Source organism: Daldinia decipiens (genome assembly GCF_022478715.1).
Source record: "Daldinia decipiens strain CBS 113046 unplaced genomic scaffold F4813scaffold_16, whole genome shotgun sequence".
Taxonomy (NCBI): Eukaryota; Fungi; Ascomycota; class Sordariomycetes; order Xylariales; family Hypoxylaceae; genus Daldinia; species Daldinia decipiens.
In genome coordinates this window covers 271,756-298,915 of record NW_026054559.1, presented here as the reverse complement: position 1 = coordinate 298,915, position 27,160 = coordinate 271,756, and the positions used below count along the sequence as shown (strand labels likewise).

The 27,160-nt window shown below is 48.9% G+C and overlaps 7 protein-coding genes across 7 annotated transcripts; 4 read left to right on the top strand and 3 right to left on the bottom strand.

Moving 5' to 3' along the window:
* Positions 1–1,110: 1,110 nt before the first annotated feature.
* On the bottom strand, positions 1,111–5,845 carry F4813DRAFT_359185 (P-loop containing nucleoside triphosphate hydrolase protein). Its single transcript, XM_049243301.1, has 4 exons — positions 5,744–5,845; positions 3,407–5,690; positions 3,130–3,217; positions 1,111–2,425 (listed from the first exon to the last, which is right to left on the bottom strand). The coding sequence occupies exons 1-4, from the start codon at positions 5,761–5,763 to the stop codon at positions 1,860–1,862; spliced, it is 2,958 nt and encodes a 985-aa protein (XP_049099612.1). The 5' UTR covers positions 5,764–5,845; the 3' UTR covers positions 1,111–1,859.
* Positions 5,846–6,517: 672 nt separating this feature from the next.
* F4813DRAFT_359184 (acetyl-CoA acetyltransferase) lies at positions 6,518–8,351 on the top strand. The gene is made up of 4 exons (XM_049243300.1): positions 6,518–6,740; positions 6,830–6,879; positions 6,947–7,022; positions 7,086–8,351. Exons 1-4 carry the CDS (start codon positions 6,676–6,678, stop codon positions 8,092–8,094), a joined length of 1,200 nt encoding a protein of 399 aa, XP_049099611.1. The 5' UTR covers positions 6,518–6,675; the 3' UTR covers positions 8,095–8,351.
* On the bottom strand, positions 8,352–14,137 carry F4813DRAFT_359180 (uncharacterized protein). Its single transcript, XM_049243299.1, has 7 exons — positions 14,013–14,137; positions 13,295–13,830; positions 12,839–12,939; positions 12,175–12,784; positions 11,200–12,042; positions 9,443–11,143; positions 8,352–9,385 (listed from the first exon to the last, which is right to left on the bottom strand). Exons 2-7 carry the CDS (start codon positions 13,808–13,810, stop codon positions 8,828–8,830), a joined length of 4,329 nt encoding a protein of 1,442 aa, XP_049099610.1. The 5' UTR covers positions 13,811–13,830; positions 14,013–14,137; the 3' UTR covers positions 8,352–8,827.
* Positions 14,138–14,617: 480 nt separating this feature from the next.
* F4813DRAFT_359177 (uncharacterized protein) lies at positions 14,618–15,779 on the bottom strand. Its single transcript, XM_049243298.1, has 2 exons — positions 15,121–15,779; positions 14,618–15,061 (listed from the first exon to the last, which is right to left on the bottom strand). Exons 1-2 carry the CDS (start codon positions 15,667–15,669, stop codon positions 14,969–14,971), a joined length of 642 nt encoding a protein of 213 aa, XP_049099609.1. The 5' UTR covers positions 15,670–15,779; the 3' UTR covers positions 14,618–14,968.
* A 446-nt stretch (positions 15,780–16,225) lies between these two features.
* F4813DRAFT_70866 (HET-domain-containing protein) lies at positions 16,226–18,564 on the top strand. Its single transcript, XM_049248799.1, has one exon. It carries the CDS (start codon positions 16,639–16,641, stop codon positions 18,325–18,327), a length of 1,689 nt encoding a protein of 562 aa, XP_049099608.1. The 5' UTR covers positions 16,226–16,638; the 3' UTR covers positions 18,328–18,564.
* On the top strand, positions 18,565–19,827 carry F4813DRAFT_70867 (uncharacterized protein). The gene has a single exon (XM_049248800.1). It carries the CDS (start codon positions 18,801–18,803, stop codon positions 19,689–19,691), a length of 891 nt encoding a protein of 296 aa, XP_049099607.1. The 5' UTR covers positions 18,565–18,800; the 3' UTR covers positions 19,692–19,827.
* A 1,379-nt stretch (positions 19,828–21,206) lies between these two features.
* F4813DRAFT_380761 (Flavocytochrome c) lies at positions 21,207–23,290 on the top strand (the record flags this gene model as incomplete). The annotated part of the gene is made up of 4 exons (XM_049245596.1): positions 21,207–21,240; positions 21,315–21,383; positions 21,448–21,685; positions 21,742–23,290. 4 exons carry the CDS (start codon positions 21,207–21,209, stop codon positions 23,288–23,290), a joined length of 1,890 nt encoding a protein of 629 aa, XP_049099606.1.
* Between the last annotated feature and the right edge of the window lie 3,870 nt (positions 23,291–27,160).

The following is a 27,160-nucleotide window of genomic DNA, read 5'->3' as shown; positions in this document are numbered from 1 at the left end:
TACCGGCAGGCGGATGAGATCCGGAGTTGCCGGTCTCCTTGATATCTCGTCGACTTGACGAACTTGATAGTAAGCTTCATGTAGAATCCTGCATGCTCCAAGTCTTATAATGGAGGGTAATAGTAAAGAACATAGGGAGAACAGCATGTCATAGCACCTGGCTTAGTTGAGTTGCTCGAGACTGACGGCTCCTAGGGAATACATCTCCTTTAACGTCTTGTTCCCGGATTCCTTCCGCGCCACCGTATCTCATATACCTGCGGCTAATACCGTTAACACATACATGGCCCAACCACATCCTCACCTTCATCAATACTGTAGCTTCCTTCTACTGAAGACAATAGAAATATTTCCACTCTTAATACTAACCTTGCCAACGTGATCTTGATACCATCTTGATTTAACACAAGCCCTCTCTCTCCCTGTACACTAGAAAATACCATCACACACATCCAGACTAGACTAGACTAGACTTGTCATTCCTCGCTCTCCAACACCAACACCAACACCAACACCAATACCGTCGTAACAGAACCCTCAAGGGCCCCTATTAACCAGCGAATAGCAACAGCCCTCGGCTCCTGTAACAACGCACGGCGTATGGAAAACCGCCAAAAATGGAACCGTGAGAGAGAGACCTATCACCCATATATGCATGCAACTCGGAAACGGCTGGCGCGAGAGAGAAAAAGAAACTGCAATGTAGATCTTTCACACATTCATACATCCGCACACGCTCGCCTATACCTCACATGACTCGAGCATCTTCCCATTCGCCCTGTCCCGTCAGTCGCCGGCACTGTTGGCCTGCCTGCCTGCCTGCCTGCCCCCCCGTTCCCCCAATTCTTCCATCCAGCTTCCAACCCACACCCCCCCTTCTTCCCCCTAGCTTGTCCAATACCCATTCCATTCCTCTGCTAGGTAAACCAACATTCAAACCACCACCATTATCTATCGCCTCCCTGTCGCTTCCCTACCTCCCTACCTACCTACTTGTCCCAAGCCCTACCCTAACCTACACATGCACATCCGTCCTCGCTACCCGCCATCCGGCCCTTCCCGATCCACAGCAGAATCCCCAGATTTCCACCCACCCACCCGCCGAGTCAGCTAGCTGGCTTATTCCCTCAGTCCGGATTTATCTCACACTTACAAAACGTGGGGGTATACTACCGGTCACATATATATCTCAAACATGTGCCGCGGGCAACAAGAATCCGGTTGGCAGACAGCCCAGTACTGTTACCGTTACTAGCCGCCTGCTGGCCGTACCTCGTATACGTACCTAAGGTACGCGAGGCCGGACAGCCAGCCAGCCAGCAAGAACACATAGACATGGGTCACTACCCTCAGGGTTAGGTTAGGCGAGCAGGTAACCAATCACGTCGCGCGGTTCCGGCGTTACTCGTGACAGGCCAGGTTAGAGGCTCTTCTTGCTTTGCGGCCCTTCTGTTCTTGCCGCGCGAATCACTGGTCGGGAATGTTCTGGTGGGAACAAGGATAGGAAAGACTTTAGTTGATATTGTAAGTTTCTCCCTGTTTATTAAACTACTATAGAGCTTAGATGGCCTTGTGTGCTCTTTACACATGATACATAGGTAGGTAGGTAGTTAGTATCTGTCCATTAACCTACGTTGATGTTTTGTGGGGTAGCCTTGGAGCTGAATCCTTCTAGATCAGCGAGCTGTGGCCCAGATCTGTCTGCTTCTTACCCTGGGCACCTATCCGTTAATATGGGCCTATAGAAGGCTACTGATGAACTAACTACCCGTGTGCTAACTGTACAATATAGTTGCTAGTATTGTCGAATCTAGGCTCTTTCTTCTGTGCTAGGGGGCGCCTTTGAAAACTTATATATTTCATGGACTACCAAGCGTGCCGCTCTCCATGAGACTTTGATAGAACTCGGGCTCGAGGAACTTCGCCACGCTTACATCCTCGCTGAGACCCTTGCGTCTTCTGGTCTTGAGTACGAAGTCTCTAGCCGTAGCCTGGGCATCGGCGGGTTGTAGCGGTCGTAACACTACCTCCTTATCGAGCGGGTCTCCGGGCACCTTCTGCCACTTGTCGAAGACGAGGCTCACCATGGCCTGGCCTTGCGTCTGGATGCGGACGTCCGTCTCGAAGCCGAACGAGTCGATCACCGGAATTAGACCACTGACGCGGTATAGTGGTGTACCTGCGATCGGACCGTCCGATAGTACGTGGCCTCTTCTGCGAGCTAGAACATTGTATAGCACGGGGACGGCATCTTGGGGACCTGTCATCGAGCACGCATACAAAGGCTCCATGAGGCGCGGCGATGCCATGAGGAATGAGCTATAGCACGTGCGTCGTGCGGTTGGAATGATCTGACCGCCGCCCCTGAATATTGCCTCCTGTGCTAGGGATACGTCCATGATACGAAACTTGGTGTTGCGGATCGCTACAATTGCAATCAACAGTTAGCAAACTCCGCCAAGTCAAGGTGTAATAACGTCATTGATCGGCATCTGGTTCATTCTGTGATGTTACTCAATTGGGGGTATGTCACACGCGGATGCAACAAAGGCTGTTCTCGAGACAGACCCCTAATAAGTGATCCTTGAATATGGGTACTTCCGGTAGGCTCTGTGGTGTTAGTGCCTCGTACCCCTGGTGTACGCAGACCTCGCCTTACGGGTTCGATAGACGAAGCCTGATCGAATCTGCACAATGCACAGAGCAGGGTCCCCTGGTCCCAAGAACTCATAGCTTGTGTCTTGGCAAGGTACGGACATGGGTTGCAGTCCATGCTTGGAACTTGTCAAGCTACCTAACGCATAGTGTGATAGGTCTATCGTCTATCTCCACGTTTGCCGTAACACCATCTTGAACGGTCCCTCGACGCCTAGCGCCTTGGATGTTTCGAGCAGGGACACAAGCTGCTACGCTAATAACAGTAGAACGCCTTCGCCTCGCTCCAATGTGCTAATGGCCAATGGCTTGTGAGCAACGAGGTGCTAACCTCGGCATAAACGATTTTAGGTAGTAAACGTATGTAAGGAACGTAGACTAAAAGGGTTCTAGATGGGACGTGGCGGAGAGCGTGGGATCGACGCTGGGTTGGGTAGGAATGGCAATCAAATGCAACGGAATGTAGGTACTCACGTTCTTCACATAGAGGGCCTTCTCTGGTAGCCCAACTGAAACCTTGACGAATGGTCTCGCGCACGCTCCTGAGAAGCGTCTTATCCACCTGCCGAAAAGATTAGGTGTGATCCAAGTAGAACAAGATTCTAGAATGGTGAGGCTGAATTCGCGAAGGTATTGCCGCATGCGGACCCATAGGGTGACACTCCACGCTACAGAAATCGCATGTGTAGTAAGACGCCGAGCTTTCAAGGTCACAATATGGTGGGGGGAAACAACAGAATGGTCGACTTACCTCGAGTGTGTCGTCCTGCAAGATATTAGGCCCCTTTTCATCCGGGCCGAATGCCCAAATGCTCCTCGCGGCCAGCAGATCCCATCCGTACTTGTCCTGGAAGAACTTGCCCACTTTTCGGGCACCGTCTTGCATCTTGACGCGGCCGCTCTCGATATCTTCCGCGATTCCATCGTCGAGCGGCTCGGCGACCATAGTAATCTTATTCTTCTTGTTCGGTGTAATGGCGTAGCATTTGGTAGCTGACATCTCGTCTACTGTCTCGCAGAAGCGCGTGACGGGATCCGAAACCTTGATTTCCATATCTGCGTACAACCGTCGTAGGTCGTGGAGGACACAGTCCATATACAGTTCACCAGTACCTAAAATGATGTGCTCCCCCGATTCTTCCACCTTGGTAGTGATTAGAGGGTAGCTTTTGTTAATTTTTCGTAAGCCGTCAAGCATCTTCGGGAGCTCCGAGGGGTTGATAGGCTCGACTGCTACCTTCAGAACCGATTCTGTGAAATGCGTAACCGGTCTGAAGATGTAGGCTTCCTCGTCATCCTCGAGTTTCGGCGGTACTATTGTCGCCGACTTCACGATCGAATTATCAACGCCGCTCAGTAGCACCCAGTTACCGGCGGGGACTCCGCTGGTTTCGACATTGTATCGCGTCTCGGCGATGTAGACGTTGGAAATAGTAGCCGTAGCCATGTCCTCCTCATCATCGATAGAATAACCCTCTCCGAGCACTCGCACTTGCATTCCAGGTCGAGCAATACCACTCATCACCCGACCAAACGAGTAAAAGCTCTTCGCATCTGAGGAATTAAACAACTTTGTGATGTGTACGACCAATGGGCCATCTTGATCGCACTTCTTCATAGATTCGGCTACCTTGGTGTCCAAGGGGCCGGTATAATACTGCTCCAACTTGCGTTCTGCTGCTTCTAACGGAGATGGAACATTCTTGACAATCATATCGACGAAGCCGGTCGACGGGCCGAAGAACTGCTCGCAGACCAGCTTGAGCAGCACCTTAGCGTCCGTCTTGTACTGTGACGGCTTCAGTACTATGCCTAGCGTCGCCAGTACACCCTTCAGTTCTTCGGGACTCTGGCTGATAGTATGGGAGAAAACCTTATAGATAGGCTCTAAGACGAAGTGGATAAACGATCTCTTTGCGCGTTCCTCACCGGGCAGAGGTTTCCTGCTGAAGGTTCTCTTCTTCGGATTAAAGTAGATATCGCCCCAGAGGCGTTTAGCGAATTCCTCGGTATTCACACCGGGGAAACCATCCGCGTACATCTTTGAGAAGGATTGCAGCGTGAAGCACCAGCCCATCTCGCTACACGCGAATAGCACATTCCCCTTCTCTGGACTTAACCGCTTCTGATCTCCGGAACCTGGCCGAGTATTTTCAATGACGGTATTTACCTCCTCGATAACGTGCTTTAGCTTGAAATAAGCATCGCTCGGCGGCAGCCTTAGTTCTAGTATAAGCCTATCGACCTTGTTGATTATCAAGGTCATCGGGATATCTTCGAGGACGGCATGCTTGATGATCTGCTCCGTGTTGACCTGTACTCCTTCCACTACATCCACGACCAGCGCAACGCCATCCACCAGCCGCAACGCCGCCGCAACCTCGTCGACGAAGTTAACGTGACCTGGGGTATCTATTATATTGAATAAGTGAGACTTGCCCTTAGTGCTTTGTAAGACTAAGCTCATCGGCGCCGCCTTTACGGAAAGGCCCCTTTCCCTCTCCACCACGTGCGTATCGGTATATCGTAGTTGCTCGTCTCTCTTTCTGCCCGTTCGCTTCTCTAGCCTGTCAGATATATCATGCGTCTCGAGGACTAACATATCCATAAACGCGGTCTTGCCATGATGTAAATCTCCAGCTAGAGCTACATTCCGTATTTGATCGGGGAAGTTCATGAGATCGGTCATGAAATTACGGTCGAAGTGGACGGGAGGAAGGTTGACCTCTTCGATAGAAAACTTCTTCACCTCAACCGGTGCGACGATCGGTTGTGAGAGCGGTTGTGCATCTTCCTCTTGCACTAACGTCTCGACGTCTGCTCCGTATACTTGTTGCGCCGTCGGGTAATATTGCTTGTCTTCGTGTAATACCACCGCGTTTGAGGGCCCTTCATTGTCTACTTCCATTAATTCCTGCCCTGTAACTTCGGGCGCCTCCTCGGGATATTCGTCATCGAGATACGCGCCCGCGTCAACGCCATGCTGGGATTCTTCCTCAGATGCTTCGGCATCCTCCCCGATGAAATTTCCGAACCTGGTTAATATAGTTAGCCTAGGAGTGGAACGCGAGAAAATAAATATACGTACTCATCATAAAGATCATCCATGGCGTAAATGAGGCTTAGGCGTAGGTCAATGAGGTTTTAGGTAGAAATACGACGATAGCTTGTTGTCGCGCTTAGAAAAGTTATAAAGTCGAGATGCAAGGCTGACTATAGCGCGTTCTGTGCTGTGGCTAATGGCAAATTTATTTAGTGGCTAATGACAAGGCTGGGCCATGAGGTTATTGAGGTACGTACCTTAGGTAATGTGCTCCGATAAGCGGACAGTGGCTTAACTTTTTATGGAACTTACCTATCTAACGGCTAACTACATAGTACCTAGGGATCCTCCAATCTCAGGACCAAAACACCAACCCCACTCTCCTATTCGGTATCTACCTACCTAAGGTACCTATGTAGCAATATCCTTACTTCCTAGGTTGATTCGGCAAGGTAAGGTACGACCAACGAATTGACTTTTGGGAGTTTGACCTAACCGGAGTAAGTTTAATGGACACTACATGTATTGTACGACCATACCAAACTTGGTTAAGTGGAAGAAACTCCGATCATTTGCTACATGTACATACTTTGTGCCACATAGTACATTGTTCACAACTCAACTTAGGTGAGCTCCAAGGTACCTCGTCCTGCTCGTCCAATGCGAAAAGGTAGGTATGTACAGATAGGTACTACCTCATGTAGGTAGGGGCTAACCGCAGATCCGCTATATTCGGTAGCACAATATGCACAATATGCTAGCTAAGATAAAAGATAAATAGAGGGGCGGTGAATATTTCCCACCATATCGTCTTTTCTTCTTGTAAGGGGGGCCATTCTGTTATTCTGGCAGCTCAACATTTTCGAGCCTAAAATAACAGAAACAACAGAAACAACTGAAATATATAAATTTTACTTGCTTTTTTTTTGTTCCTCTCCTTTTCTTCCGAGCTGTGAGATCTTCTGTCATAATTCAATATGTCGAATCTTCCCTCCGTCTACATCGTCTCAGCTGCTCGAACCCCCGTGGGGTCGTTCCTAGGGTGAGTTTTACTTTTTGTTACCAGTTTACCCTCCCTCCTCCCTCCCCTCTTCTTGATGTGGTTTATGAAACTAACCCTTGAACTATTAGAACGTTGTCGAGTCTCAGCGCCACTCAGTTGGGATCCCACGCTATCAAGGGTATGTCTCTCCCAGCTAGGGTCACACAGCTTGACTTGGGTAGCACACTTACGCGATTTGTCTACAGCTGCCGTCGAGCGAGTCCCTCAGATCAAGCCTGAAGATGTAGAGGAGGTCTTCTTCGGTAACGTGCTGTCTGCCGGGTATGTCTTATTCCTATAGACTTCAACAAGCAGAGTGAGGGGAAGCTAACATTAGATATCTAGCCTTGGGCAAGCACCCGCCCGACAATGCGCTATCGGTGCTGGCCTTCCAGATTCGGTCGTCTGCACTGGTGTGAACAAGGTCTGCGCTTCCGGCCTAAAGGCCATCATTCTGGGCGCCCAGACCATCATAACCGGTAATGCCTCCATCGTTGTGGCCGGCGGCACCGAGTCCATGTCCAACACTCCGCATTACCTGCCCACCCTGCGTAACGGCGCCAAGTTCGGGGACCAGTCCCTCGTCGATGGCATGCTGAAGGATGGTCTGACCGATGCCTACGCTAAGGAACACATGGGTCTCGCCGGTGAGCTATGTTCCGACGACCACGGCATCTCCCGTGAGCAGCAGGACGAGTACGCCATCGAGACCTATAGCCGCGCCCAGAAGGCCACCGCCGACGGCGTCTTCTCCAAGGAGATTGTGCCCGTCGAGGTCAGCGCCGGCCGAGGCAAGCCCCCAGTTCAGATCACAACCGACGAGGAGGTTAAGAACCTGAACCCCGAGAAGCTAAAGACGGTGCGCCCCGTCTTCAAGCCCCAGGGTGGTACCGTCACAGCTGCCAACGCCGCCCCTCTTAACGACGGCGCTGCCGCCCTCGTGCTCATGTCCGAGGCCAAGGTCAAGGAGTTGGGCGTAACACCTATCGCTAAGATCCGCGGTTGGGGTGACGCTGCTCGCGAGCCCCAGCGCTTCACTACCGCGCCCGCCCTTGCCATCCCTAAGGCCATCAAGCACGCCGGCCTGACAGACAAGGACGTCGACTTCTACGAGATCAACGAGGCTTTCTCGGTTGTTGCCCTAGCTAACATGAAGCTGCTCGGCCTCACTAGCGACAAGGTCAACGTCTTCGGTGGCTCCGTCGCTATCGGCCACCCTCTCGGCTGCTCCGGCGCCCGCATCGTCACCACTTTGACCACCGTCCTGCGCGAGAAGAAGGCCAAGATCGGCGTTGCTGGTATCTGCAACGGTGGCGGTGGCGCCAGCGCTATCGTCATTGAGAGCTTACAATGACTGCATGAAGGCGGGGAGGAGACTGTAGTCCGTACGAGACGGGATTCACGAATATAATGAAATGAGTGGACGAGACGAGTATGGATCTACCTGGGTAATGTTGCAACGCGTTAAAAAGAACCATGGCCATTCAACTGCTAAGATGAAGAAAAAAAGCGTAAGCAAATTGAAGAGCTATTTTTTGCTCGAGGACGGGGAGAATAAGATATGTAATGCATACCCAATATCTACCTACCTACCTTATCTAGCTTAGGTAGTAATTCTACAATTCTGAAATCTCTATAAAATTGACAGGCTGTGTATTCTTCTATGTGATATGATGTCCTAGTGTAAGCACACCGACACACACACTCTGCGCTTCTGCCTCAGCTTCTTAAGTCTTTGGAATAATAGTATGTTCGCTGCTATGTAAATCACAAAAAAAGCACTAGGACGACCATTGGTGCCTACACGGCGCATTTGGTGTCGATCAGCATATGTATAATACAAACTAATGAGAAAAGCATCATCCTGCCCAGTTTGCTCGGCCTCGACTGCACGTATGCAACAAACAGAAAAAGAAAAGGGGGTCTTCGTAGAAGGGAGGATATACACTCAAGTACCAACGCCCCAGCGCCAGTCGTGATGCCTTTATGCTTATGCGTAATCAAATCTCACCACCGTCTAATCACTCCTGGGGCTAGGTACTTAGCCAAGCCGAGTACTCGTACGCGAAGTTGGAGTAGGCGTCTGCCTATTCAAGCCCTTCCATATTCTCGCTGTCTTCTCCCCGGCCGTTGGCATTGGGCGAGATGCCGTCCTTGAACCACTTCTGGAAGTTCTCGTTGACTTTCTGGACCTCGTCCTGACTCATCCCCCGCATCCAAGCGTTGTTCATAACCATCTTCTCTCGAAACCGCTGCTCGCGATGTTCGGTGATGGCGCGGCGGTACTCCTCAACCGCGGCCTTGTCCTTATTATCCTCGGGTTCTGTTGAATAGACAAAGAACTCGGACGTGTCCTTTTCCCAGACGATTTTATTGGAGTTAAGGCAAATACGCAAGACTAAACCCTCGTTATACATGAGAGGCTTCGGCACATTGCCATCATCGGAGTCGGCTTCGGTCGATGGCAAGTTGCGAGCAAGGACTGTCTTCTGAAGGCGAGAGCGAGGTACCCCCTCAGTAGGCTCTACGCGCATGTACGACGAGATGTAATACTGCCATCTGTCGCGCAGTTCCATCTCATCCATGTAAAACGTCGTCTCGTCACGCTGCAGCCATCGCGTTGTAGCTTCGCGCTTATGTGGGAACTATATGTCACGATTAGCAGCCGAGTAGGCAAAATCAGCAGACAGAATAGTACTTACCCAGCAAATAACGAACATATCGCCATCCTTAATACACTTCTCGGCGTACTTGCGGGCGCTAATTTCTGTTTGGTAACTGGTCACATCATTATGACGATTGTTCAGGAAGTGGTGAATGAGATCCGGCGTCTTCTCCTTTGAGTCGAGGCTGGTGCACGTCAGGGAGAGGCGGCATAGCGTCTTCAAGAGGTCTTGGATTGTATATAAAGTCCAGCCCTTCTTGAGATAATAATGACGGAGCACTTCTTGATATCGATTCTCATCAATCTCTCCGGTGATATAATCTTCAATAAGCTCGACCGTCTTTGGCCAGAATGAGGCAGGTTCGTTCTCGTCGAAGTAGTTAAGCTCATTGACGGCGATGCCAAGATCCTTAGCGGGCTTCTTGCTCTTCGATCGGGCAATTTCTTGCAAGACGCTCTCCTTGCTCTCCTTGACGTCCTTGAGACGCTTGTATAGCGTCTGGAACACAGTAAAGAATACATAAATAGTCTGGTTGCAAAAGAAGTTGTACCACGGACGAGGGAAGAGCCCATCAGCTCTCAACTCGCCGTCTATATCTAGGAGCGGATTGTCACCCTTTACCACAGTCGCTCGAGGTACTATAGGCAGCCACCGCTCATTAGATTGTTCAGTAGGGAGGGAATCCTCTGGAGCGTCTGCCATCTCTTCTTCGTTCGCGGACCCTGCGTCCGGGGTTGTCTCTTTGCTACCAGATGCAGCACTATCCTCCTTTTGGTTTCTAGTCTTGGCACCGTTACGGCCAGGATCTAAAACGCCGCGGAGCAAGTCAGATCTCTTGCCGTTGCGTCGGGCACGACCGTTAGTCAGCTCTGCAGGAAGTTGTTCCTCGGTATCTTCTTCGCCAGACTCGCGATCAATATCATGGAGCCGATCCTGTACTTTTTCTTCCGACAATTCGAAGAAACGTGGGATAAACCACTCGAAAAACTCAACGATCCGCTCCTTTTCGGAGGTACTATGGTGGCCATTATTCGTACCGTAGAGGACCATGAATCGGAGTAGGTCTAAGATGACCTCCTGGTCACTCAGCTCATATGCGAACTGGTGTCGTGGTATTTTATTCTTCGAGCTGCGCAAGCGTCGTTGCTCTTCGTGTTTTGTTTTGATGACATCCACCAGATGCTTGGCAGAGAGAGTCCGCTTGTCAGTCTGTTTAACTTGGATACCCATGTGGTCAAGACTCTTGAGGTGCATGATCTCCGTCTGCGCCTGCCATACTTTTTCCCATTCCCTCTGCGTGAATCGCCACTCCTCATCCTTTTGCTTAAGCCGCGCAAGGACGACGGGGACAACAGCGAAGGGATCCGTAAACATGTCACTGACAACATCAAGACCCTTCTCGTTACCGTAGATCTTCTTCAGGACACGCTTGAATATAGAGGTGCTGGAGCCTCCGAGTCCTGCTGGCATCTGGAACGTTTCTCGTTCCTGAGGAGTCAAGTTCAGCATCTGCTGGGCAATGGGCTCAAGTAACTGTATGCACTTGACATTGGCTTCGATATTGAAATCGTAATCGTGTCGCTCCTCCTCGATACGATGAAGGCCCTCTTCAAAGGCGTTCTTTCTATGAGCAACAAAGCCCGAATCTTCCGAGGCCCAGGTAGGGTGCGATGCCCACTCGTCGTTGAGGACAGCGTTACACATCTCGTCCCGGCCGCCACATGGCTTGAGTTTTTCCTACAGCAGCACTGTTAGCGAATGGTGTTTAGTTTGGAGAGGGGACCATGACTTGCCCTGCGAGGTAGCAACCTATAACTCGGTCCAATAGCCCGACAGTTGCTCAGCGAGACCTTCTCCGTAGGCGGCCTTGGCCTATTCTCGATAATTTCGTCAAGACCCTCGTATCCTACAAAGTTCTTGAACCAACCCATCAGTTCAGCATTGCCTCCGATGAACTGACTAGATTTATGAACGAGATCATTAGTGTCGATCAAACTCTGAGAGTACATGTTGCAGAGCTTCAAGAACTCATTCATCGTAGACCTGTTTCCAATGTACTTCTTGACTTTCTCAAAGAATCCTAATTCGTCTGCTGTCGCGTTTGCCGACGACGTGGGAGGGAGAGGTTCAGGAAGAACTGGGGTGAGTGTGGGCTCGATGGATTGTACGTCCGAGGCGAGAGGTTTGTGATTAAGTTTCGGTCGCTTGCTAGCAGGACCTACTCCAGGAATTGAGCGTGATCCAGGAGCAGGACTATCAGCAATGGCAGGCGCAGGAGGCGCGGTCTGCTTCTCGTTACGAGGCCGTTTTTTATTATCTTTACTTGCGCTGGCAGGAGGCGCAAAGTTCCCAACGGGAGGCATCTTCTGGCCGTCTCTCATGTTATGCCCAGGCTGCGGCGTGGTCTGAGTAAGGCCGGTCATGGCAAGCATGTCTTCGGGTTTCGCGCCGTTGCCCTTGTTCGAAGCCGCAGACTCGGGCAAGAATTGCTTAAAATCTTCTAAAAGGTCTGGTGCGGTATTGAAGAGGGTGGTAACTTGGGCATAGACGTCTTGTATCGGTTTCTGCTCTCGTTGGTAGGTCTGTAAAATCTCGAGAAACTGCTTGTAGATTTCGGGTTTATCCTGGAAGCGGTTCTGCGTGCACAAGTTAACAAGTTAGCAAGTTTTGTTCAAGTATTCCACCGTGCAAATTTTTGTGGGGTTAAAAGAACTGTTTGTTAATGTGCTTTTGTCCATGTGCTTTTCGATGATTAACGACTAACTCACCTTGATTTTATTCACGTAGCTAATAGCATGATTGAATTCAACTGGACCGCGCTTCTCAATATTCGCCTGCTGGTTTCCACTGCCAGGCACCCCTTGTGAACCACCTGGAGTTGGTGTGAGAGCGTTCCGAGTTGTTGGCGCGTTGGGCGTAGTAGAATTGTTTTGTATCTGAGATGTACCACGAAGCTGTTGATTTCCACTGCTTGCACCATCGAATTCTGTGGGCGGACCGGGAGCAGCTCTGAACAAGCTTTGACCATTTGGCGCGGGGGCGCTGAAAGAGGCTTCCGGGCTTTCGATGCTGTGCTGCGGTTGCGGTGGTGGTTGCGGTGGTGGATGTTGTTGCTGCTGCCAGTTGCTCGTCCGGTGGTTGAAAAAAGGTCCGTTCGTCCCCGGTTGGCCATGCGCCCCGTCGCCTTGATTTGCTCTGCCTGTAATCGATTGAACTGTCGTTCCCATGGGCGTAGTAACGCGAATTGTATTAGGATCGTTTCCTGCACCACATTCGATTCTATATCCTGGCGGGAGAAAGGTGTTAAAGCCTTGAATGAGATTCGGGTGACCGGCGAAAAGTTCTGATACGCGGTTAATAACACCAGGTGTGTCAATTCTGGCTCTCAGGTCAGCTTATACACATCATAGTTGTCTTGGTATGTCGACTAACGTTTGGCTCTTAAAGTCTTTCATGATATCCAGGAATTTATTATACACGTCCGGTTGGTCGGCAAATTGCACCTTGACCTGGTCTAAGTAGCTGAGGGCGTCCTGAGAAGACTATACATTAGTGCATAAAGCAGACAGACAATCGGATCCAAATATGTGCAAACAATTGAAGATTATTAGAACGAAAGAGTCGTTCCCCATGAGGCTCAAAAGGTTTATTACCCATGCGCTTTTCATGGACTTGAGAGGATGTTTGAGTAAGGGAGCAGGGGAGTAGAATGATAGGGTAAGTGTATATGGTGTGTATGGTGTAAAATAATATTCCTAGCGGCGGGAACAGCAAGTACCCGTCCCACATAAAGAGATGATGAACGCGAAAACGGAGGCTTGGCTAAGTCTGCTGTCGAGAATCTTCATATGACAGTAGACGACAATACGATAAAAGTATTGGACTTACATTAAGTATAGGTTGCTGCCCCTGCGGCATGCCACTACCACTACCGCTGGGTAATGGGTGACCTCCTGACATCGCAGCGCCATTCCCACCGAACGGTATACCCTGTGAGGCTCGGTTGCCTTCTTGCTGCAGCGGACCACCAAATAGATGTGCTGCAGGTCCCGAAGTGCCAGAGGGGCCCGAATTGTGACCACCTATAGCACCGAACATCTGGCTCGATGCATTCTGGGCATTATGCGGAAGTGTACGGTTCGACTCAGCTTGCAATGGACCGCCAAAGTTGTTTACGGAGCCGGAGGGAGCACCGAGAGGGATAGGAGGTCCCGAGCCCCCATGAGTCGCTAGAAGACCTCCAGGACTGTGGATGGCACCGGGGAGTCGCGAGGCGACGGGCTGATGGATCTGTAACGACGCGGTATTGCTCTGGCGGGGAGTCCCAACAGGGAACTGCTCTCTCTGGTGTCGCTCGGCCGACTCGCGGTCGCGATGCGACATTTCCTCAGAATGGGAGTTCATTTCGCTTCAAAATCGCGGATCTGATAGTTCAAAACGTCAGCTAAACTGGTTTTCTATGTGCTGAAATGCGCGCGTTGCTACGAGCAAAGCCCAATGAGGCCAGTCAGGAGATAAGCAGGCTGAGAGTCGACCCTAGAAGCCATCCATCCAAGAAAAAGGAGAAGAGATAAATCGCGCTCCTCCGTAACCAGGGTGAACTTACTTTCTACATGGATACTATTCTATCGACGAGAACAGAGCGCGGCATAGGATGGTGTCTTTTAATTTTTGGTGAGAAGGAAAAAGCTGAATGAGATCAAGCCGCGACAGCTTGGAGACAAGGTTTCTTGCCGTGCGATCAGCGGCGGCCGATAACAAGCAAAGTGGCTCTCTTTATTTTATTACGACGGTCACATGGAGATAAGAGAGCAAGCGGGCTTTTTATTGCTCCAAATCGAGTTTAGCGTTTAGTGGAGATTTAGGAGCTATGTAATACAACCTATCTCTTAGGCTCTTATATCGTACCGACCTCGGTCATAGAAGCTAACTAATGTTAGGTATTCCTATTTTATGTATAATTCTCGGTCTAAAGAGAGCTTCAAAATTATACTATATATGTTCTAGGTTAGAGCATTATATTTATCAGCACTATAGGAATATTAAGGGCTTACATACAGGCGACTAAACAATACTATCAATTTTATTTGCTAGTTAATGAGAAACTAATAGATGTATAATTCTCAGCTTGGTAACTATCATATCCCCGAATAACGAATTATTTTCACATTTTCAAGTAGGTAGTTATTGAAGATACGATTGAATATTATATTTCAACAATACGGTTTTATTAAGCATCCTCGATCTTCTCTATTACGCTTCCTTCCTTCCTTCCTTACAAATGTAGATATCAAATGTTCAGCTGGCCCGAATCCAACCATATTTGCTTGCACATAGCTAAGTCAAAAAGCTACAAGCCTAGGCAAATCCCCAATACTAAGTACAGAAGCTATCTATACTACCAGTAGGGTGTATCCTCCTAAACTCCATCCATAAACCGAACCAGTAGCAAAGCCATCCCAACAAGATACATCATAGACCATAGTTATGTAGTGGTCGCTCATCAGCTCTAATAACAAAGTTCCTAATATCATATCATACCACTCACTAAAACTTTAGCGTTTAAACATAATTTCGTACTCCGTTTAGGATCCATAGCTCGCCATTCCCAACTCGGCTCGCGATACTGTCCACTTGGATCCCGTCAGGTTGGATCTAAGATCGTCAGCTGTATATCCGCTATCATAATACCAGGAAGAAAAAAAACAACTCACCACTCTAACACCACCTTTCATCTCCCACCATATTTCTCTATCCCCGTCAAGTAGCGTCTTAACCTTCTCCCCCTCCTGCCAAGGGCTGACAGAGACCACATGTGCCTCTACGAACCTCATCAGATTCCTGTGAGCCCTATCTTGTCCGTCCTCGCCCTCGTATGCGTTAGTACCGAGCGCATCGTAGTCCTTAGGGTCTTCCCAGGGTTTGCGCGGTAGCTTCTCGACAGCCGAATTCCGCGGGGCAAGGACGGTACTATTTTTCGAGGAGTCGTTAAGGCGGGAGGATATCGAGACGATGTCGCGGGTGAATCCAGCGAATATGTTGATGCTACGGTCTCGACCCATCACATCAGAGATAAGAACACCTCCTTGGGGAGGGGGCTGCTCGGAGCTTCCAGGTTGTTGTGATGGTGGCATGACGGGACCGATGTCCATGAGGGGCTTCTGGGCGTTAGACTTCATTTGTATACCGTAGGGTAGAGCGACGTGTTGGGCGGATACTGTCGCTGTTAACAGTTGGAGACAATATAGCGACAAAGGCTTCATCCTTCTAGAAGAAAAGAAATGTATTTGCAATCGTATGTAAGTTATGGATACTAAATGGTGGAGGCAAATCAATCCAGTTGCTCGGGTTCTAGATAGTAGATAAGGTTCTATGTACGGATTACAAGCTTTAGGCATGCTTAGCGTACCCCGACGTACCCCGGCATGACATCACCCCTCGAGACTTGAAGCACCTGATCCCCGTCCAGTACATTCCTTATGTACCTACGTACCTTTTCTAACACATTCATTATATTATAGTGTACCTGAGGTTATCACAGCATATTCGTATAAACCTAGCTAGGAATCAGAACTGCTATAACTATGTAAATGAAGTAGATGGCAACCCGTTTGCAGCTCCCCTTGCTTAAACCATCTCAACGTAGAATAGCCTCATTTGACTTTAGCGAATAATATTTTGAAGGATTCTATTGCTTAGTAAATATGTATGTACTTGCATTGCTGCCGTGCATTGCAGCACCTGCAACACGCTAAATATAGCATTACGATTGATATTGATTAACTGCTAATCAAGACTGAACATCTCTACCTTCCAGATAGTTATCCTAATATTACCACTACCACTACCACTACTACTACCACCACCACCACGTCTAAGTAAATAACGAAAGGATATAAAAAGTAAAAAGTAAACGCGAAACGGGGACGGAATGGTGATTCGTGAGATATGTCTTAAACTAATGTTATTCGGTAAACATTAATTCTAAGGCCAATGGACATAAAGCCGGGTTATTCGAACGCCATTGCGTACTGATGAATTTGGTAGCTAAGACAAAAAGGCACAGCATGCTACTATGCCGACTACTGATGCTGCTATCTCGCAATACAACGTTATACAGCATGAGCTATCCTCAACCACAAGCGAATTTCTATATGTCGAGAGCCAATGCCATATTTTAAGAAACTCATACCATTCTTCAGTCAAGTGAAGCAGCAGATGAAGAAGAAGAAATGTGGCTAATCAACACCAAAACCTTGGAGCTTGAATTTGTTGCGAGCCCCAAGGAGCGCTCTTATGCCATCTTATCACATACGTGGGAGGACGAAGAAGTATCCTTCCAACAATTTTCAGATATTACGAAATGGGCGTCGATTGCACAGCGGCGCGGATTTGCCAAGATTACGAAGACGTGTCAATTGGCCAAAGACAAACACATGCTGGACTATGCCTGGATAGATACTTGCTGCATTGATAAGACAAGCAGCACCGAGCTATCCGAGGCCATCAACTGTATGTTCAAATGGTATCAAGAGGCAGCTGTGTGTTTCGTATGGCTTTCTGATATGGTTCTCGAACCGGCTGATCTATGGGATACTCCACTTGGACCATATAAGAGAATCACTCCGGCTGTGTTAAGAAAATGTAAGTGGACTACGAGAGGCTGGACGCTTCAAGAGCTACTAGCGCCGAGCGTCGTCGAATTCTACGACGGGAACTGGGACTTTATTGGCACCAAGGACTCATGGCTGTTAGACCCTATATCAGAAGTTACCGGAATCGAGCCTGAATTCTTGGCCCGTAACTACTTAATCTGGTCTGCCCCGGTTGGCACTCGGATGCGATGGGCTGCCAAGAGAAAGACAACACGACCAGAGGATATAGCGTATTGCCTCTTAGGTATTTTCGAAATTAATATGCCCCTACTATACGGCGAGGGGGACAAGGCATTTCTTCGGCTTCAAGAGGAGATCTGCAAGCAGACCCACGACTTATCTCTATTTGCATGGACAGCACGGCCAGGCTACGCTTCTTCTTCTTTGTTTGATTGGTATCGTGGCATCTTCGCTATTCACCCCTGTGAATTCGCAGAACTGGAGGGACTAAAACGCGAGAGCGTCAGGAGTACCTTTCGCGGCGAGGTCGCTATCACTAATAAGGGTCTCCGTCTCGACGACGTTCAGTTATACAGGGCACCTAACGATACGTTGATCTTACCGCTCGGCTACACTGGCTCGTACCCCGATGATAAATGCGAAAAATTGTCATACGGCATATATATCAGACTGACTCTTGATGGATACATCCGCAAGAATCCAGGCATCCTCGCCATACTATCAAGCGACCGCGTCTCTGACATACCAGCACACCGCATCTATATCAGGAAACAATCAGTCACACCATGGGCATGCAGCCAACTAATACAAGATAAATATGTAGGCGTGTTACTCTTCCGATTCGAGGGGCAGCTAGCTTCTAGAATCGTCAAAGTAATACCGCAAGAGTCGTTTGACTACAGTCTCAACGCATTTCTAACCGGGGGTAAAAAGTTCTTCGGCTACCTACGGCTGAACGTGGGCGGTGTTGACGTTGTGGTTGTCTGTTGGCTAAGAATGTATCTTTCAAAGTATTCTACCACTATGGCACCCGATGTCAGGTATGGCTTTGCTATCGAGGGCAAAGATAGTTGGGACAGGTTAAAGACAATGCGTCTCGAGACCGAAATAACCAATCACGCAGGCCAGGATGGGTCCGTTTTATCTCTTTTACCAGACGCCAGGTTAAGCAATTCCGATGATAGTATCATCACTTCGCTCGGTTCGTCAAACATAAGTATGGCCATGCATACTTTTACAAGAGGCCAAAACAGCCATTTAATAGTCACGTTTTCAAAGAAAAAGAAGAGGTGTCTTTTCTGGTAACCTTAAGTACCCAACCTACCTATATATCATCTCATTTACTCCACGTTTCCGCCGTAAGAACTTCAGCAGATAGGTGTTGCGGATCTTCTAGCTAAGGTGATGACAAATACCGCCTTTTTGCTTTTATTCGGCGAACAAAGATGACGCCGGAAGCAGATTCTGGGTGACTGGGTCTGACCAGGGGCTACGCAAGTCATAAAGCATGGTCCTCACGTTGGATAAGCTGAGTTATTATCCATTCCGCACACTGACGCGCGTTAAAACCATGGCGTATCTACGTTTCTTTGATCATGCCCGACGATCATGTGGCGGTCAGCCATTCGTCACTTCTCAACCTAGTCATCGATGATGGGGATCTTTATCAGGCTTGCCCGCTCAAGTAAATCCGCGAGAATATTATCCTAGGACAAACCTCGCCTAAAAAATCTCAAAATAATGAATATCATCCATTTTCAACCCACGGACATATCGCCATGCCTGCCTCCGCTTCTGAATTAGTTGCGACCATTAGGGGTTGGACCCAGTGCGTCAACGAGAAGAGATGGGACGACCTGCCTAAATATGTGCATTCGACATACAACCAGAATGGCATAGAATACACGCCCGAGTCGTGGGCGACGCATCTTAGGGAGCACGTGGCTCCTCAGCTAGGAGGAGATATCATCATCAACGAAGACAGCATTATTGTAGACGAGAATGCTCAATGTGCCTCGTTCTCAATATGGGTCAAATTCAAACCGGAGGTACCTCTCCTAGGCTACCTACCCAAGGGTCGCGATATTCTACTGGTGGAACGAGGCTTTGTTTGGTTTACGGATGGCAAGCTGTCGAAAGCTTTACTCGCGGTGAATAGCGACGAGATACGCAAGCAGCTAGCGGATCCCGACGGCGACTTTGTGCCTAATCTCATCAGCGAGGAGCCCGTGCCTAAGATAGAAGCGCCACTGCCCCGCAAGAAGCTGGAAGAAATTTACAGAGCCTACGTCGACAGCTTTAACGCCCGCCGAACCCAGTCGGAGTATGCCAAGTATGTCCACCGGCCAGAAGCGGCACTCAACAACAAGACCTTGGCTCGCCGCATCATGGACGACACGGTGACGGCCATCCCAGACCTTCAAGTACAGATTCACACCCTGATAGCTGACGAGGAATCGCAGCGCGTAGCAGTGTGGCTGAAGTTTACTGGAACACCAGTCAAGGAATACGCCGGGTTAGTAGTCGATGGCCATGCAGTCCAATTCACCGAGCATGCGACCTATCAGTTTGTGGACGGCAAGATTCAGCGAATTTGGGGATTTATGGACTGGGATGAGGCAAGACAGCAGCAAAGACCCGCGGGGCCAAGACCTATACCGGTGCTTTAGGAGTTGACGTTAAGGCTTGACATAACATATACATGTTTATGTTGATATTTCGGGTTTCTATCTCGAACAAAAATCGCTCTAGGCTCTAGGATATCAACAGTACTGGACTAGAAGACGCCTACATTTAGATATTCTTTTCTCGAGGACAGCAATGATACTATTATTCTTCTTCTTCACGAATTTATAAATCTCACAAGTTAAAATCCTTTTACCTTGTAGTGAGGTCCTCATGAGAATTAGGTTCCTAAGCTAACAATGTAGCTACCCGTGGAATGCAGACATCCCGCATTTTTCACATGTTAAAATACTACGTCTCAATCAATTCTAGCCTACCTAGGGTAGGTAGTAGTTATGGCTATGTATTGCCACAGTTCTGCAGTGAAGGACTAGCCGTCAGCAACTCTAGATTTAGATCAGCTGCCATGCGACCAGTCTGCCAGTCTTGTTATTGCGCATTAAAGAGAATCATCTGACACGCGAGACTCTTTTGTGGGGGAGACGCCGCTTTCGTCTCGTCGGTCCGGGGCGCAGCTTTTTTCTTTGGAGGGATAATCACATGCGTCCGTCCATAAGGGCTCTGTCAGACTCGTGTTGTACGTATGTATCCAATTGTATGCGTGCTAAATCATCCGATTATGTACTTGATACTCTTATTCTGCCACTCTGCCACTCTAACAAAAGAACAAAAGAACAAAAGGGCGTTCCTGATAATCCGATCTCAACCCCGTGGGTTCCCGCCGTACAAGGTTTAACCGTCTAGCTCGTGACTGTGGGGAAGAAGCTTTAGAGCCGTCGACTTTGCCCCCATAAACATTTCTTGAATGTGGAGGATGCGGATAGTGGACACGACATATGTACAAACCTCGGCATTCTGGCCAAAATGTACCGGATAATTCGGTGTACATGAGTACGCGCGACTGGGGCCGCTAGTGACATCACCTCCTCGGCCGATTATTGTGCGAAGGCCATGTACCTCTGTTTCTGTCCAGCCACCTGGATGTGAGTAGCCACAATACTAAAAACTGGAAAAATACTTATATGTCTAGGTTAGGTACTTATAAGTCTTGTGTTAGACTAGAAGACCTGAATCAAGTATCAAGTGCGATAATAGCAAATTGTACGCATTTCGCTGCAGAAACGGACTAAGAGCGAGAAGTACCAACTACGGGCAAGTACATTAGGTAGACGCAAGTACCGGGATAGGTAGGTACATTAGGTACATTAGGTACCTGCTTGACCCCTGATGCGCTAAGAGTTGACCTCGGCACGCCCGCGCACGAATCAGAGTGTAAGCAATTCAAAGTAGAGCAGCTTCGACTCGGCCTAGAAGGTCAGCTAGTAAAACAGTTACAACGAAATATCAAGCCCCGACATCCCTCTCGCATTTCTTTTCAACTTTAACATTTTCAATCTACTTCTCATCCCCTTCTCTCATTTCTCCTGCCATCTCTACACCATTCCCACCAGTAACTAACCTAGGCAGTTCCGTATAATATATCACATCAATCAATCAAAATGGCACCTCGAGTAATTGTCGTTGGTGGTGGCTGTAAGCTTCAATTCTCTCCCCGCTTCTTGTGGGCATCACCATTCTGGCGATAACGAGCTAACAATTACATACAGTGGCCGGTCTGAGTGCTGCACACACAATTTACTTGGCCGGCGGTAATGTTACGGTTCTTGATAAGCAAGGTGAGCAATTGAGCTTATTCAGTGTGCGACTCGATGAGCTTGGAAACTAACTTGTTCATTTTAGGGTTCTTCGGAGGAAACTCAACCAAGGCCACATCGGGAATCAACGGTGCTTTAACGCGGACACAAGTCGATAACAACATCAAGGACAGCGTAAAGCAGTTCTACGATGATACCCTCAAATCCGCACGAGACCAGGCTAGACCGGATCTCATCAAGGTCCTCACCTACAAATCCGCAGCCGCAGTTGAGTGGTTACAAGATGTTTTCAACCTAGACCTAACTTTAGTTTCGCGACTTGGGTGAGTCGAGACAATATCTCGTTGGTCTCTCATATTTATGCTAATTAGCTCGATAGTGGTCACTCTCAACCCAGGACACACCGAGGGCACGATGCCAAGTTCCCTGGTATGGCCATCACATATGCCTTGATGCAAAGGTTAGAAGAGCTCGCCGAGACCGAACCCGAACGCGTCCAGATTATCAAGAAGGCTCGCGTTACGGGATTAAATAAGGATGGTAACAAGGTCACCGGTGTCACATACGAGTCCAGCGGTGAGAGCGCTACTCTCGAGGGCCCTGTCGTTCTAGCTACCGGTGGTTACGCCGCAGACTTTGGCGAGAACTCGTTGTTGCAAAAGCACAGGCCCGATACCATCGGCCTCGCCACTACCAATGGCACACACGCCACCGGTGATGGTCAGAAGATGGTTATGGCTATCGGTGGAAACGGAATTGATATGGACAAGGTTCAGGTTCACCCTACGGGTCTCGTTGACCCCAAGGATCCTGGCTCGAAGTGGAAGTTTTTGGCCGCCGAGGCCCTACGTGGTGAGGGTGGTCTCTTGCTTAACGCCGACGGTGACCGATTCTGCGATGAGCTCGGCCACCGAGATTACGTCTCAGGCATGATGTGGAAGGAGAAGGACAAGGGCAAGTTCCCTATCCGACTAGTACTCAACTCCAAGGCTTCCAATGTTTTGGACTTTCACACCCGCCACTACTCTGGTCGTGGCCTGATGAAGAAGATAACCGGCAAGCAGCTCGCTAAGGAGATCGGCTGCTCTCCCGAGCATCTCCAGAAGACATTCACTACCTACAATGCTATCGCCGAGGGTAAGCAGAAGGACCCCTGGGGCAAGAAGTTCTTCCACAACTTGCCTCTAGATATCAACGACGACTTTCACGTCTCGTTGATGGAGCCAGTCCTTCACTTCACCATGGGTGGTATCGAGATCAACGACAAGGCTCAGGTCCTAAATAAGGACCACAAGCCTTTCGATGGTCTATACGCCTGTGGTGAGTTGGCTGGTGGTGTCCACGGTGCGAACCGACTTGGTGGTTCCTCGCTTCTAGGCTGTGTCGTCTACGGCCGCGTTGCTGGAGACTCGTCCAGCAACTATTTGTTCCAGCAGGCTCTCACAGGTTCCGCTGGGGCTGCTCAGCGTCTTGGACAGATCTCCTTACACATCGACCCGTCTCAACCGGGCAAGGTATCCGTCGAGTGGGGAAGCAGTACTTCCAGCTCCTCGTCATCCGGAGGTGTTGGTCAAAAGACCAGTGCTACCGGCCCTACTCCGACTGCGGAGGGTGGCAAGTCATCCCAGCCCGCAACAAAGGCCCAGAACGTAAAAGCATTTGAGGTACCGGAGAAGGAATTCACATTAGAAGAGGTAGCCAAACACAACAAAAAGGAGGACCTCTGGGTTGTCGTCAAGGGTGTCGTCATGGACCTGACGAACTGGCTCGATGAGCACCCCGGCGGTCCCCAGGCCATCATGAACTTCATGGGCCGGGATGCGACAGAAGAATTTGAAATGTTACACGACGATGAAGTCATCCCCAAGTACGCACCTCAGCAAGTTATAGGGCGCGTTAAGGGACAGAAGATCACTCTCGAATTCTAAGCAAAAGATCAGTCGGATGGCGCTTCGGGAATTGCTTTATATTTGCAAATAGCATTTCGATTTTTAATCCTTACTCTTCCGCGTAACGAGATACGCAAGAGGCACCCAGATTCATTGGGGTGAATAGTAAAATTAGCTAGGCGAGGCGCTTCTTTTTGCATTAGGCCGATGGCCTGGCTGTATTGATAGTATAGGACCACGTCAGATGTATCAGCATTTAGGAATATATCACTTGGATTATGTTGTTTTAATCTTTAGCTTACCTTTATTGGTTTGACTATTCGACTGTGTGTAATGATATGGCATGACTTATATATGCTTTATTATAAAATGATCAAGTCTTAATATGTAGGAACTCGTCGGACGGGTTTGCGGTAGTGTCTACAAGGGCATCTTCCCGGAGCTTAGTATATAACCACCTCCATCGTGATCGCTATCTACGTTGACTACCTTCAAGGGGAATACCTGACAGCCTTGTCGTGTATTGAAGATATTTTCTGCTCATTGGAGAAGGCTAAGTTTCAATCTCGCAACATTACCGAACGCACTATCCTACTAGACACACCAATACCTGATGTCGCTTAAATCAATAGCATCGCGAGAATAAATCTTGGGGTGTCTCCTGGTAAAATCTTACGGTTACTACATAATACTCGACTGGCTTGTACACACAGCCACCTAAACACCCCCTTGTAGCTAATAGCCAACGACTATGGTGCTTTTGAGGCAGCCTCCTGGGAAGATTGACTAGGGTTGTAAATTCAATGAGGTTAAATCCTACGGTTTTATTAGCAATCGTGGGAATGGGACGAGGTTCAGCAGAGAAGATTGAAAGGTATTTTGGTGTATTGGGGTTCTCGTGGCTGCTATGTGCTTCTTGGGACATCTACGCGGTGAGTTTGGATGCTGATATAAAACATGGGTTATAGTCGGATTCCTAGCTTCTCGAAATATTATGTTTCTGCTCCTCAGTCTGATGGGCTGTTGTTGCTGGGGGATTACCAAGTGGAACCGAGGAGGTCAGAGGCTCTTGTGGGTGGAGCGGCGGGTTACTGCTGGGACTGCTCAACAATGTCTAGTACTATGATTTACTAACCTAGAGCTAAGTTCATGTTGTCGGTAGCAATGATGATATACATATCGAATATGAACTACGTCAAGATGTATAAGAGTCAAGAGAATAGACAATGTATCACACATACTTCTGGGCTAACGCTGCTATATACGAGTCAAACTTAATAGCTCTAGCTTGATATGATTATAGCTCTCTAATCTAATATAATGAGATTTAGCTCTAGCTAACATGCCTACCCCTAAGCTAACATCATTCTCGGGGCCTTCGCCAGGAATAATCATACTCATGCAGCTTGATTTGTTGGCTACATCTTTTGCAACCCGATCAGATGCGCCTAAAGTCTTTGTCTTGAGAAGTTCGAAGTATCTTTGACTACATTTGACACAGGAGGTGCTTTACCTAGATACTCAAGCATATTCGAGTAGTAATGGCCCTCCCCGTCTTTAATATAAGCAGTATCTTGTAGCCGTAGCAATATTTCGTCTAATATCCCGCCGCTCAACATACAGCATAAAAGCCTTCCCGTTAGCCTATAACCCAACGATGTGTATGCGTAGTATTTTAGATAAGTGATATCGAATTCCATAATCCCGATTTAAGTGTAGGTATCGCGCCGAAGGTGTATAAAGTGATTGGATGTTAGGACGAACGGCGCCTTAAGGTAACTCCTATGGAACGTTTCTTCCTACCGTCGTAGATGCAGGCGAGGGTAGACTTCACCCAATGTAAGTTATCTCCAACGCATATTTTCCAACGTCGCGAACCAACGCAGAGCCCTCCACGCTGACCTTCAGGGGGAGACGGCGGTTTTCTGGGCCGTAGACATGCATCCGGCTGTTGATTAACGACCGCCAGCTCGCTGTGACAGTTGGTGTGGGAATCTTAGAATAAGCAAGCACTTATACCGCAGCGGTTAGTTCCATTTGTCCACTGTCCATCCCCTTTGAGTAGGCGGGCAGGTGGTGGTCCAAAACACGTAGGTATACAAGCCAACGACGGTATCCTCTTATACCCAAGCGGCATTGTCGACGGATCCTAGCTAACAAATGCTGCTGAAGTTGCTCTGGATCCCACCTAGACTATATTGTCGTGGATGGTCTAGTAAGAATAAGGGGTCTGCACCTGGACTCGCGATGCCTCTGCTCAGAGTACCCCCTTTCGAGACGAGAGAAGATATACCTTATCAAAGCGAGTATACGCAAGCCCCAAGCATCAGGCCTGCATTGCCTAAATTGCCGTAGTTGTAGAATACCATAGTTACCAGACGTACCTTCGTATCGTGCACGCGGCGCAGGTGCCCCTATTCTCAGGGGAAGGCTCGCAGGTCCTGGTACTTCGTGCTGGGTTTGAACATGGCCGCCAAAGTCTTTGTCCATCGTAAATGCGCTATCGAAGCCTTCTAATGAGGCCGCTACCCATTGTTTGGCGACATTGGACGCCAGTGGGAAGGGCAACTTGGTCCTGGGAGGCACAGGCATAGTAAGCTTCAACATCTCCGGACGAAACGACGGTCGCGTCCTGGACCAATAGCAATTGGGCGTTTACAGGACTCTGTGAAATGTAGGGACGTATGTAGACTTCTATCCGCTCCCGCAGTGACGTACAGTGAAACCAAGAGCCCCTTTGGTCTGGAACCTGGGTGCATAGGAAGGGCAACATGAGATGGAAAACTTGTAGCCTTATTCAGTACGGATAGGGGACTATGGTAACATTAGCAGGTAGCTGCATTGCGCAACTCAGTAATTGCCGTACTCCATCTACACTTGGGACATGTTGGGTCTTTCGGTAGAAACGCTTTGTCATGCAGATCCTGGCGGCTAGATATGCAATACCGAGCATGAATATATTCCATTCCCCTTGCGTCAACATACGACCCTAAGTTACATAGGTAGGTAGTTGGGAATATCCTATTACTCGGCACCCTCGTCATAAAGCCAACATGGCAAAAGCCAAAGTATTTTCTTTGATGAGTCTTATCTCTTATGGCCACCCGAATTTTACGGCCGTGAGCGTAACTTTTCGTACAAGACACGGGTAAGCTTGGCCAGTCAGCCGTCAGCTCTCGGCGGCGTCTTGTCATCATTCCGTACTGCGGCTCGGGTTTGTCCGTAACAGTGCCCTCCCCAGCAACGAATCACGCGCGAAGCAAACCCTCCTCGCGGGGTTTGATAGCCTGCAGGAAAGAAAATACCTTCTTCGAATACCTAGGCCCAAGAAGGTACTCACCGGTACGAGCGTTTGCTTCGGTCATCCGCGCAAACGAGAAACTAACCCGACCTGGACCGAGGGATAGTAAAACCGGCTGTGATAAGTGACAGTCTGGATAAGTGAGCGTGATACACTACAATATAGGCCTTATTGCCCTTTCGGGTATCGTTAGTCGCGCAGGCCCTCTCGACCTCGCGGCAAGGGAATAGGGATAATATAATATAATATAATTTGGGCTGTGCTTGTGCGGCGAGGATCGTGAAAGGGGCGTTGTGATTGGATAACTGGACAATTTGGACACTGATCTCTGAGGGGAATAGGCCTAGGACATGCAGCGTAATACAGGTAGGTAGGATACCTATATTGTAAAGACTGACTGACTCGTCGTCGGCGCACCATATTCCCGGGTATTTGGTGTTGTGCAGAATTCGTGACTCAGCCCAACAACGCGAGAAGGGTCAAAATATATTACAAGTCGCCAATCCTCGCTCACGATACGAGGCTACCCGTCTGGCTTGGTCGAGTATTACAGTATCGATTCTTGCTGGTAGGTCGGACCATCATAGATTCAAAATGACCGATCTTCA

Bases quoted from the DNA above. Each gene is read 5' to 3' on its own strand.
- F4813DRAFT_70867 (XM_049248800.1), top strand. From the start codon at position 18,801: ATGCCTGCCTCCGCTTCTGAATTAGTTGCGACCATTAGGGGTTGGACC.
- F4813DRAFT_359184 (XM_049243300.1), top strand. From the start codon at position 6,676: ATGTCGAATCTTCCCTCCGTCTACATCGTCTCAGCTGCTCGAACCCCC. The intron at 6,880-6,946 runs GTATGTCTCTCC...ATTTGTCTACAG, and splicing joins GGGATCCCACGCTATCAAGG to CTGCCGTCGAGCGAGTCCCT. The intron at 7,023-7,085 runs GTATGTCTTATT...TTAGATATCTAG, and splicing joins GGTAACGTGCTGTCTGCCGG to CCTTGGGCAAGCACCCGCCC.
- F4813DRAFT_359177 (XM_049243298.1), bottom strand. From the start codon at position 15,669: ATGAAGCCTTTGTCGCTATATTGTCTCCAACTGTTAACAGCGACAGTA. The intron at 15,062-15,120 runs GTGAGTTGTTTT...TGACGATCTTAG, and splicing joins TGAAAGGTGGTGTTAGAGTG to ATCCAACCTGACGGGATCCA.
- F4813DRAFT_359185 (XM_049243301.1), bottom strand. From the start codon at position 5,763: ATGGATGATCTTTATGATGA. The intron at 3,218-3,406 runs GTAAGTCGACCA...TCTTTTCGGCAG, and splicing joins TGCAGGACGACACACTCGAG to GTGGATAAGACGCTTCTCAG. The intron at 2,426-3,129 runs GTGAGTACCTAC...TTGCAATTGTAG, and splicing joins AGGCCCTCTATGTGAAGAAC to CGATCCGCAACACCAAGTTT.
- F4813DRAFT_70866 (XM_049248799.1), top strand. From the start codon at position 16,639: ATGTGGCTAATCAACACCAAAACCTTGGAGCTTGAATTTGTTGCGAGC.
- F4813DRAFT_359180 (XM_049243299.1), bottom strand. From the start codon at position 13,810: ATGAACTCCCATTCTGAGGAAATGTCGCATCGCGACCGCGAGTCGGCC. The intron at 12,043-12,174 runs GTGAGTTAGTCG...TTGTGCACGCAG, and splicing joins GCTACGTGAATAAAATCAAG to AACCGCTTCCAGGATAAACC. The intron at 11,144-11,199 runs GCAAGTCATGGT...GTGCTGCTGTAG, and splicing joins ATAGGTTGCTACCTCGCAGG to GAAAAACTCAAGCCATGTGG.